The 12,648-nt window shown below is 39.6% G+C and overlaps 1 protein-coding gene across 4 annotated transcripts in view; it reads left to right on the forward strand.

Annotated features, from left to right (window-relative positions):
- Positions 1-1,485: 1,485 nt before the first annotated feature.
- The window catches only part of ylpm1 (YLP motif containing 1), a 49,756-nt gene continuing 38,593 nt past the window's right edge, over positions 1,486-12,648 (forward strand). For 3 of the 4 annotated variants that reach the window (XM_034162387.1, XM_034162389.1, XM_034162388.1), the window contains exons 1-3: positions 1,488-2,294; positions 10,171-10,386; positions 11,508-11,723. In XM_034162387.1, coding sequence (XP_034018278.1) covers positions 1,743-2,294; positions 10,171-10,386; positions 11,508-11,723 — 984 coding nt within the window. In that variant the 5' untranslated portion in view covers positions 1,488-1,742. Of the gene's footprint in view, positions 2,295-10,170; positions 10,387-11,507; positions 11,724-12,648 lie in introns of all 4 variants that reach the window. The other variant, XM_034162390.1, reaches the window with a different exon arrangement.

Consider the following 12,648-nt stretch of genomic DNA (forward strand, 5'->3'; position numbering starts at 1 on the left):
TGCATCTAAAAAGGAGTGATCACACCTTGGAGAGCTGTTGCACCAAGTGGACTGACATGAATCATAGCTCCAACACGAGAGATGTCAATTGAAACAAAGGAGAGGATTATCAAACTCTTAAAAGAGGGTAAATCATCACGCAATGTTGCAAAAGATGTTGGTTGTTCACAGTCAGCTGTGTCTAAACTCTGGACCAAATACAAACAACATGGGAGGGTTGTTAAAGGCAAACATACTGGTAGACCAAGGAAGACATCAAAGCGTCAAGACAGAAAACTTAAAGCAGTATGTCTCAAAAATCAAAAATGAACAACAAAACAAATGAGGAACAAATGGGAGGAAACTGGAGTCAACGTCTGTTACCGAACTGTAAGAAACCGCCTAAAGGAAATGGGATTTACATAGAGAAAAGCTAAATGAAAGCCATCATTAACACCTAAACAGAAAAAAACAAGGTTACAATGGGCTAAGGAAAAGCAATCGTGGACTGTGGATGACTGGATGAAAGTCATATTCAGTGATGAATCTCGAATCTGCATTGGGCAAGGTGATGATGCTGGAACTTTTGTTTGGTGCCGTTCCAATGAGATTTATAAAGATGACTGCCTGAAGAGAACATGTAAATTTCCACAGTCATTGATGATATGGGGCTGCATGTCAGGTAAAGGCACTGGGGAGATGGCTGTCATTACATCATCAATAAATGCACAAGTTTACGTTGATATTTTGGACACTTTTCTTATCCCATCAGTTGAAAGGATGTTTGGGGATGATGAAATCATTTTTCAAGATGATAATGTATCTTTCCATAGAGCAAAAACTGTGAAAACATTCCTTGCAAAAAGACAGGGTCAATGTCATGGCCTGCAAATAGTCCGGATCTTAATCCAATTGAAAATCTTTGGTGGAAGTTGAAGAAAATGGTCCATGACAAGGTTCCAACCTGCAAAGCTGATCTGGCAACAGCAGTCAGAGAAAGTTGGAGCCAGATTGATGAAGAGTACTGTTTGTCACTCATTAAGTCCATGCCTCAGAGACTGCAAGCTGTTATAAAAGCCAGAGGTGGTGCAACAAAATACTAGTGATGTGTTGGAGCGTTCTTTTGTTTTTCGTGATTCCATGATTTTTTTCCTCAGAATTAAGTGATTCCATATTTTTTTTTCCCTCTGCTTGGTCTAAAAAAGTAACCGTTACTGACTGCCACATTTTTTTTTCTTGATTTCTTATAGAGTTTATTAAAGCCAGAAAGTTGCCATTTGAAATGACTTTAGTTTTGTGTCATGTCTGTGATCTGCTTTTTCTCTACAAAATTAAACAACTGAATGAACATCCTCCGAGGCCGGTGATTCCATAATTTTTGTCAGGGGTTGTAATAATAATAATAATAATAATAATAATAATAATAATAATAATAATAATAATAATAATAAATAATACCCGGAAAGGGTTGCAAAGTCTGTGACGTATTTCCGCTACAACATTATTGGCGCAGCGGCCATTCTGTCGCCGTGGTTTCGTAATGTTTTGCTACAATTTTCACAACAAAAAACGTCCAATTTCAGAAAACTGTTTCGGTGTACAAACGCAGTATCTTTTTAAAGTTTGTTTTTATTGCTGAACGATTCAGGCAGGAAGTGTAAGTATGCCGTTTTGCTGAGCTAACAGGAAATTAGCTATTAGCCCAGCGTGCGCGAGGACAAAGGCCTTCCACATCACTGCAGGCGACGTCTATTTTCAGCGGAATGTATCCTTCTTGGGGGAATTATGGTGGCTCTCAATCGCAGAACTTTGGGGGCACCGGACCCCGTAAACCACTGGTTGCCGGGCACCCCCCACCGACGGGATACGGCGGCTTCGAGGCCTCGAACAGTGGCTCGATGTTCTCCAGCCTGCAGGAGCAGCACCGGCAGCAGATGCAGCAGCTCCAGATGCTCCACCAGAAACAGCTTCAGTCCGTTTTACATCACAGCAACGCTCCTAGTACGTACGGCGGCGGACCCTCAAGCGGCCCTGCTGGGTCTTCATGGTATTCAGAAGGGTATGGACAGGTAGACAATAGCGCTGGAGCGCAGTCGTACTACAGACACGATCAGCCACCGGTGCGAGAGCCTCCTGTTCCTCAGCAGGATGTGGCTCAGCCTCCTCCGCCTCCTCCACCACAACCTAACGAGCCCCAGCCTGGTCCTCCGCCTCCAGAGCCCGCTACACTGAAGCCCCCTGACAGCCTGAGTGGCGAAAAAGAGATGACCATGAAAGAGTCCTCCGTGGCAGAAGACAAGTCCATGCCTTTGCAGGTAAAGTCTGTTACCTACTTTTGGAATTGATGGAAGATTGCAGATGTCCTCATACCTCTCTTTAGTCCTGGCTGAGGGCAGCTTGGTGGGCAAGCGATTCGTGCTCTTGATTTCAGAGTAAAAGGTTTTCAGTTCAAGACCACCCCTACCCATTATGCGTTGAATGTGGAGTTGCCTCAGGAAGTGGATCTGCCGTAAAACTTGTTTCAAATAAAGCTGCGGTAACCCATAAGTAATACAGGGAGAAGCTGAAAGAATCGGCTTTCTCACCATATTTCCTTGGTGCACTTCAGCTGATTTCCCCCAAACAGCTCTCACCCAGATACGCTTGACACTGAGTCCTCCCGAGCAGGCACACCACTCCGCAACAGTTGAAGAATGTCTCTTTTTGTGTCTGGATTTTTGGACAGATTCTCCACATCTCACTACACTACAGTCAAACTTTGTGTGCACTCAGTTGATCTTGTCCTAAATTCTTCCATCATTCACACGCTTAGCAACGCCGACTGGCTTGACAACAGTTGAGCCAGGATGTACTTTTATAAATAGTGCACATTTTAAGTTGATGCAATTTCGCTACTGTTTTTGGTGAATTCACTTAAAAAAAAAACCCTCAACTGAGATGGATCAGCATATGCACCATGTAAAAATGGCAGAATATGTGGTCAACATTTCATTAATGGTATGTCTAAAATTCGCTTTTCAGAAAGTTAAGACATTAATAAATTTAAATATTTTGTCATTCGTTGTATGATATAAATGTAGTGGTGCTCTTAGAGTTAAAATTACATTTAGACACTCGTAACAGTAACACCATAAAATGTAACGTGTAACTAATTCATTATATTTCTTTCATAAATACCTGGTGTATCTGAGGTAGGAATAAATATCGGGATATTGAACATCTATCCATTGTGTAGAATTATTTTTCCATTGTCCAGCTTCACGTTTGCTGCTGCTAATTTAGCGATATCCAAGCCCTCTGAATACTCAGAAGCCATACCAAGGCCCTAACAACAGAAATTAAAAAAATATATTTCCTTACATACGCAAGTAAATCATACTCACAAATACACATTGTATTTCTACGCTATAATAACTCATAATAACTGCCAGTGAGTCATGTGACGCTGAAGAAAACTGTAAGTGATTTTGTCACGGCCCATAGAATATCTCAGGGTTAGCCTTTTCCATGCTCTGTGTGAAAATTGGATGGCGAGTGGTGCCAAACTTGCACCGCACCACCTTGAAATGAGCAAAATTAAGCATGAGTTTCACCAGCTTTTTCTGATTTGGCGGTGTTGTGCAGCACACCCAGGTGTTGCTTGGAGGAATTGAGCATCAAATCTGTCAGGTGTAAGAGCAGTTTAAGGATGGAGTGGAGGAGTCTATCCCAGCAGTCATAGACTGCCAGGCAGAGGGTACCAGTCTATTGCAGGGCTATAGCAATCTACGGTTTCAAAGAAATGATGGCTACACTTGTAAAATTGGATTTTGAGATTGGCTGTTCAGGCCTTGGAGAATACAGTGCTACGACCACAAACCCATAACTGTGGCTGAAGGGAACAGGCATCAAGTTCCCAGAAGCAATAGCAGATTGTCTCGGTACAAACAGAACCCAGGCGCACTTGTTACCACCTCCGTTCAGTCTTGGTGATGTGAACCAAACACATGGTAACTTTGGTTCAAGGGGAACTTCAGTGCTCCAAGTAGGTACCAGAGCGCATCCACCTGCTGCAGCTCACATTATGAGGTTGATCTTAAAATAAATTTTTACCTCTGTCAACAAAGTTCAGTGGAAGTTCATCTCTGTTTGTTTGTGAACAGCCTGTAACCCACAATTTTTCATATATAGTTATGTTTTGTTTTTGTTTTGTTTTTTTTACAAAGGATTCATATCATGATCAGCAACAACCAATTACATTTTCAAGGTCATTGGTCAAAGCACAATCTTGGAAAACTGGAAAAATCCTTATCGTTTAACATTGAATGAATTTTCAAAAATTCATTACTGTCAGAAAGATTGAATTTCTTTCATATTTGAGAGTGTCACTTAGGATGTTATCCTTTTATCATCTGAAAAAGTTTTATCCAGATCTGATCTGTATTGTCGATTTTGCGGCCATTTAAATTTAACATTGAAAACCCCATTTAATGTATTTTTTTTTTTTTTTTTTTACATTATATCGTAATCAAACGTACCCCAATCACTCTCCTATTTGAAAGTGAGGTGCAGACTGGTACTCACTGTTGCCTGATAAAGTTTTATCCAGATTGTGGATTTTGTGGACATTTGAATTTAATATTGCAAAGCCCATTTGGTGTACATTTTGCATTAAATCTCAGTCAAAAGTGCCTTAATAACTCTGATTTTTCTCTTACAGATTTACCTACACCACCACAATTGGGTGGAGGTTCCAATTTTATGCCTGTTTGTGTATCTTCTACAACCCCTGGCAAACATTATGGAATCACCGGCCTCAGAGGATGTTCATTCAGTTGGTTAATTTTGTAGAAAAAAAGCAGATCACAGACATGACACAAAACTAAAGTTATTTCAAATGGCAACTTTCTGGCTTTAAGAAACACTATAAGAAATCAAGAAAACAAAATTGTGGCAGTCAGTAACGGTTACTTTTTTTAGACCAAGCAGAGGGAAAAAAATATGGACTCACTCAATTCTGAGGAATAAATTATGGAATCACCCTGTAAATTTTCATCCCCAAAACTAACACCTGCATCAAATCAGATCTGCTCGTTAGTCTGCATCTAAAAAGGAGTGATCACACCTTGGAGAGCTGTTGCACCAAGTGGACTGACATGAATCATGGCTCCAACACGAGAGATGTCAATTGAAACAAAGGAGAGGATTATCAAACTCTTAAAAGAGGGTTAATCATCACGCAGTGTTGCAAAAGATGTTGGTTGTTCACAGTCAGCTGTGTAAACTCTGGACCAAATACAAACAACATGGGAAGGCTCTTAAAGGCAAACATATTGGTAGACCAAGGAAGACATCAAAGCATCAAGACAGAAAACTTAAAGCAATATGTCTCAAAAATCGAAAATGCACAACAAAACAAATGAGGAACGAATGGGAGGAAACTGGAGTCAACGTCTGTGACCGAACTGTAAGAAACCGCCTAAAGGAAATGGGATTTACATACAGAAAAGCTAAACGCAAGCCATCATTAACACCTAAACAGAAAAAAACAAGGTTACAATGGACTAAGGAAAAGCAATCTTGGACTGTGGATGACTGGATGAAAGTCATATTCAGTGATGAATCTCGAATCTGCATTGGGCAAGGTGATGATGCTGGAGCTTTTGTTTGGTGCCCTTCCAATGAGATTTATAAAGATGACTGCCTGAAGAGAACATGTAAATTTCCACAGTCATTGATGATATAGGGGTGGTGGCCAAGTGGTTAATGTGCTTGGTTTCAGATCAGAAGGTTCCGGGTTCAAATCCCACCCCTGCCACATTTCTCCATGTAATGTGGAGTTGCGTCAAGAAGGGCATCCGGCGTAAAACCTGTGCCAGTTCAACATGCAGATCCACCTTGGATTTGCTGTGGCGACCCCGAGTGTAAACAAGGGAGCAGCCGAAGGGACTTACTATTGATGATATGGGGCTGCATGACAGGTAAAGGCACTGGGGAGATGGCTGTCATTACATCATCAATAAATGCACAAGTTTACGTTGATATTTTGGACACTTTTCTTATCCCATCAATTGAAAGGATGTTTGGCGATGTTTCAAGATGATAATGCATCTTTCCATAGAGCAAAAACTGTGAAAACATTCCTTGCAAAAAGACATAGGGTCAATGTCATGGCCTGCAAATAGACCAGATCCTAATCCGATTGAAAATCTTTGGTGGAAGTTGAAGAAAATGGTCCATGACAAGGCTCCAACCTGCAAAGCTGATCTGGCAACAGCAATCAGAGAAAGTTGGAACCAGATTGATGAAGAGTGCTGTTTGTCACTCATTAAGTCCATGCCTCAGAGACTGCAAGCTGTTATAAAAGCCAAAATACTAGTGATGTGTTGGAGCGTTCTTTTGTTTTTCATGATTCCATAATTTTTTCCTCAGAATTGAGTGATTCCATATTTTTTTTCCCTCTGCTTGGTCTAAAAAAGTAACCGTTACTGACTGCAACAATTTTTTTTCCTGATTTCTTATAGTGTTTCTTAAAGCCAGAAAGTTGCCATTTGAAATTACTTTAGTTTTGTGTCATGTCTGTGATCTGCTTTTTTTCTACAAAATTAAACAACTGAATGAACATCCTCCGAGGCCGGTGATTCCATAATTTTTGCCAGGGGTTGTAGAAACCAAGTGCCAAAAAGCAATGACAAATTGTGCATAGCGATAACCAATAATCTGTGAAAATTATCAGAAAAAGAATTCAGAAACCAAAAACTTGAAAAAAAAAAACCCCGACAACACCACAAAAAACCTTTGATTCAGGTGAATGAACTAAATACATACTCGTAAAAGTTGTTCACATCTAATTTAGCTTATGAAAAGCCGCTTCTAACAGGACTTTGACCTTGAAAATTTTTTCCAAGGTAAAAATTTGTACAATTGGAAACTAGCATTAGGGTAATTGATGCTCACTTGGCCTGTGCATTTTGTGCATATCACTAGGGTGGGAGCTAAAGATAAGGATGTGCGTAGGACCTATGGTCACTGTGTTCCTAAGTTTGTTTGACTGTGACAGCCTTTCCAGTATACAAATCAAACACACATGACAAATTTCATTTCTGTCAAGTTCTTAACTTTAAATGCTTGATTCATTATCTGTTTACTTTGACACCACAAAACCACTGTGGATATGCAAAATCTGCACATCCATGTGCTTTATCACGTTTAATTTTTTTATGCCATCAAATTTCTAACGGAAATTTTGGCGTCTGTAAATTACATTTATATTATTATATTACAGTAATGCACTTATTTGCACTTATTCATCTCACAGGCAACATGTCTACACCGTAAATTAGAGAATCAGAGCCAAAATAATTGAATAACTAACTCTGTGCTCTTGAGAATACACAACAAAGTAATGACTTCTATAGTCAGTTTATTTTAGGCAGGCCGGATAATAGCTACAATAACCTAAATATACATTACTTCTACTCTGTGGTCCTGGACAGTGTGTTGGCCAAGTGGTTAGTGCACTTGATTTCATAACACAAGGTTTAAGACTGGGCATCTGTGATTCTGTGAGTCTGTATAGAACAGGTGCCCAAGTGTATTCCTGGAGGGTACCTGTCCTGCAAGTAGTTTTGTTTTTTCACTCTCTCTGCTCCACCCACAGTTAATTAATTGGCAGGTGTGCTCAACCAGTGAGAAGCTGAGTATAAATAATTAGGTGTAAGTAGAGCATGTAGGCATGAAAACATGCAGGACTGGTTTCCTCCAGGAACACATTTGGGCAGCTCTGGTGTAGTACAACTTTTGTTTATTGCATCACCAGTTACAGTTTCATGACAAAGTGGCACAGAGGAGGATCCCTCTGTTGGTCTGTGTTGGAGATGCACTCTTGTTTATATCATGACTTAATGGCAAAATGTATTTGCATCACTATATCCACAGATTATATTCAAATGTTTGACCTTTAGAACTCAGTTTGCTGTTGAGGTGTGTGTGTGTGTGTGTGTGTGTGTGTGTGTGTGTGTGTGTGTGTGTGTGTGTGTGTGTGTGTGTGTGTGTGTGTGTGTGTGTGTGTGTGTGTGTGTGTGTGTGTGTGTGTGTGTGTGTGTGTGTGTGTGTGTGTGTGTGTGAAGGAGGGAGGGAGGAGGTTGGAGATGCTCTTTTGAGAAATATCTTTTTTCAGTGAATGACCAGGAATTAATAGAATCACTGATTTGGTTTCCATAGCTACTGTTAGCCTTCTCCATTATCAGGCTTCTTTACAAAATGTTTTTTGGTCTTCCTGCAACAGTGCTGCATAAAGAGATAAGTCAAAACTAGCTGAATGATTTTTAGATCAGCCTGCAGTTTTAATCTATTGTCAATCATAATAAATTATCCAAAATATGTAGTTTGTGAGTGTTCAGTGTCATAAGACTGAGAATTTTTGCTCAACTCTTGTCTCGACTCTCAAGGTGAACTGTGTTCACATCTTCATCACCATGTTTTCCCTTAATTTGAATATCCAGGTATAGCAAAATAAATGTATATCTATATTATGATAGCCAAGTGGCCTCTGTTTACGTGCATATTGGCTTTGATCACGCAAAAACTAGGGAGAGCTGACATTTGCCATTTGGTATGCTTAAGTATTTTGGGTCAAGGATGAACGCTGTGAAAACAGAAAGTTGGTAGGACAAATATTTTTGGAGAGATTAGCAATTCTAGCTAACTAGTAAACAGTGGATGTGTGCTGCAATGCACCATGGGAGTTTGGGGTTTGGGGATTTCAAATGTTGTTACTGAGGTTCATGTTAGTTTAACAGTGTTGTTGATTTATTGTGTTTTTTTGTAGTTGAATTGGTTTAGTCAGTTTAGTTAATGTCATGTTGCTGGTGCCATGAGTGAGTTAAGTTTAATGTTTGCCAGTACCATGAGTGAAAACTATAGTGCATTTGATGTCTTCCACCACCATCTCTGTTTCTGCCTGTCTAAAATTAGAGGTACTTGCTTGTGACAGAATGCAGAAAAGACAAAATGCTCTCCTTGCATGTGTGCGTGCATGTGTGTAACTTCAGTCACAGAGAAACTGTGGAGAGTGGACATTTGTCTTTGAGTATGCTTATGTATTTTGGGTCAAGGATGAACACTGCCAAAATGGAACGCTGATAGGACTAATATTCTTGGAGAAGCTACAGATATTAGATAACAACACTGAACAATGGATGTTGCTAACTACATTCTGGACTTACACACCATTCCAGCAGGGGGTGGTATGTTATCTTTATATTAAAAGCATGAATGTAGTGAGTGATTTTTAGTTAAGTTAATTGTGAGTGCATAATATTTTGTAAATACGTTAAAAATACATGGATGACACAAGAAAGTGAAAACACTTATTTCCATTGTGGTCCATTTAAAAATCAAATGACAAAATAGAAGTAAAAAATAATAATACTGTGTGTATATGATAAAAAGAACCTAAACAATTTATAAATACATACAGTAAATGAACTTTTAAAAAATTACATATTTAACAGGAAATAAAAGGGTTGAGTTTCTCTTCTAAAAATTGTTGAGGCCTAAGGTTCTAAAAACATTCTGGACTCACACACCATTCCAACTCATTATACAAGCTTTGCTTAATTTATTACTACCCTTGAAAAATGTCAGCTACCTATTTTATAAACACTACCCAATCTAGAGCTCGTGGATCCCCACAGCAACACGCTGGTAAAGGTTTATCTCCATATATTATCAGTTCAACACTCTTTATTTGAATTTTAAGGTTGCTGAAATTATTGTGCCATAGCTCTGTTGAGGGTGTGCAATCAATTATTCAGGGGAAAAATCAGTAAAATAACTTGTTCTGTAAAAGCTTTAATGAACATTGATGTACAACATAATAGTGCACAAAAATCCCAAATTGAAGTGCTGATAATACAGAAAAAAGGTGTGACTTATATATGAATTTTTTCCCCTTCAAGACTTATACGGTATATTGTTAGTTTACAAATTCTCTCATGTAAAATTAGGAAATTATGAGGTGAGATCTAAATTATCAGTTAAATGATTCAACATGCGCACAGTTACTGCATGCTAATGTTAGCGCGTTAGCATTATTTGATGCAAACAAGTTGTAAATCATGATGTGTTCGAGACATGAAGGATGATTCTGTGTTAAAAGCTTCCATATGTGCATTGTCTGATCAGTGTTCTTGCAATTGTTTCAACTAGGAGCAGCAGCAACTTTGGTACCAGCAGCATCTGATTAATCTCCAAAAGCTCCGGCAGGAGAAGGCCAAACAGAATCAGAAAGAGGGTGATGTCCTGATGCCACCATTACCACATCAGAGCCAGCCGGCTCCCCCACCACACGAACCACCGAAAAATGCACCTCCTCCACCACCACCAAAAGAAGAGCCCCCATCTCCACCTCCACCGCCTAAAGAGGTAAGAATGCCTGAAATTATCACGGTATAATTTTGAAGGATTAACAGTAATGGTACGTATTATTGTATATTAATTTTTCTTAAAAACTTAAATATAGATGCATCTGAAATGGTAAAGAATTGGCATTGCAGCTATGACTGCAGCACAGGGGTGGTGGCCAAGTGTTTTGTGCGTTTGTTTCCAGAGCAGAAGATTCCCTGCACATTGTCCATACATTGTGCAGTTGTCAGGATTTGCTTCTGACATAAAACTACCAAATCAACATGCAGATCCGTATTTGTAATACTCGGACATATTACAGCGGTACTGCCAGGCATTTATATCTGTTGAATTTTTTTTTTCTATAGAGGGATGGCGTTATATCAGACTCTGACTTGTATATAATTTTGCCTGGGAAAACTTATCACCCGGCCTCCTTGTCAAAGCAAATGGATGTGCCTTTTTTCTTGTTTAAAGAGCCAGTCTTTGATAACCTAGGTTCACAAAAAATAAAAGACAGAAAGGAATGGGTCTTTAGATCCCATTTAATGCTTTAGTAAAGCAACCAGGGAAATAGAAAAGGTTTTCCAAACAAAATTTAATTCAAAGAAAGTTCACAACAGTGGCATATATGTCTATAATATTTGCTACACATTCAAAGTATTCTGTGTAGTATTGTCTAAAACATTTGCTGATGTCTGTGTTAATGCAGCATCTTTGTAGAAAGAAAAGTCATAAACACAGAATGTAGTATTGAAGGGAGTTGACCAGCATGGATTGTATTCATTGAAGTGTTAGAGGTGGAAACCTTCTTAGCATTCACATTTATTCTGCTGTAATGTATAACTTCCTGTTTTTCTCCATTGAGTAGCCACCTCACCAGTTTCTTTGGCATTTTTAACCCCACACATTATCTACTAGCATAATAGTTTGCACCATAAACTCACATGTGACTAACTATAACATAACTTGGGGAACTGGGCTCAGAGTTTAGGTGATGCCATCGTGCTTCAGTTGCTGTTTGCTCGTAGTAGCGTGCCATCTTGTGTGTAACATCAGTGACTCAACTCCGTAATGAAATTTATTGACTTATAGCTGTTTTTTCTCTCTCTCTCTCTCTCTCTTGCTTTCATTTAAACTAGGATCAACAGCAGCTTTGGTACAAACAGCACCTTCTTAATCTCCAAAAAATAAAACAGGAAGTGACCAAACCAAATCAGAAGGAGGATGAAGTCCTGGCGCCACCACTACCACCTCAGAGCCAGTTAGTTCCTCCACCACATGAAACACCCAAAACTGCACCTCCTCCACCCCCACCGAAAGAACAGCCCCCAGCGCCACCTCTACCACCTAAAGAAGTAAGTATGCCTGAATTTAAGATCAGTGTAAACTTGTCTTGGTCATAGCACTTTACTGAAGTGATACTGCCTTACACATAATGTCTGTATGTGGCCCTGCGATAGACTGGCGTCTTGTCTTGGGTGAGCCCTGGCTCATGCTCCGTGACCACTGAGATAGGCTCCAGTCCTCTCCCCCAACCCCATGACCTTTAATTGGAGTAAGCAGGGATAAAAAATAAATGATCATCAATCGTGTGAACAAAATGTCCAGCTCCATGATCCATGCAGATCCGTTGATACCTGTCACAGAGCATAGGAATGTCCTGAAACATTATTTTTGCGCCTCCTGCAGCCATGTCCTTTGTGTTCAGACTCCAATTTTCAGCTACTTTTGTCTTTTCTTGTTTATGTACTTTTGCATGCACTGCACAGCAAACACAAAGAAATCTTTGGAATTTTCAAAGCGTTCTTATTCGAGGCTTCAGTTTTGAAGAGCACTCTAAGCTCCTTGAAGGAGTCAGTGTGTGCAGTGTGGTGTGTGAGAGCTTTAAATCTCCTCTGGAAATACAATGTATGTCCATAATCCTATGAAAGGCATGTTGCACTCTTCAGTAGAAGACAGTTTACAGCTTTGTGGTGAAATCTTGTTATAAGTGCAGATGTTAGTGCATATAGACTGCATACAGTACCTTTGTGAACATGGGGCTGCAGTCAGTGTTGCTTGGAATCAGCACTAACCTGATGTATATACTGTGACATGCAAATTCAGACTGTTGTTGTGGACATTCTGGCTCAGTTTTGTCACTTTTGGAATTGCAATGGCAATCGGTGCCAGAGATTGGCAGTGGGAGACCGGGTTTGCTCTATGTAAATCAGAGAGAGTTGAATACCGGTACATATATTTAGCTGACTCCATCGACTAAACCTCTTAAACTCAGAAATC

Source organism: Thalassophryne amazonica, chromosome 21 (genome assembly GCF_902500255.1).
Source record: "Thalassophryne amazonica chromosome 21, fThaAma1.1, whole genome shotgun sequence".
Lineage (NCBI taxonomy): Eukaryota > Metazoa > Chordata > Actinopteri > Batrachoidiformes > Batrachoididae > Thalassophryne > Thalassophryne amazonica.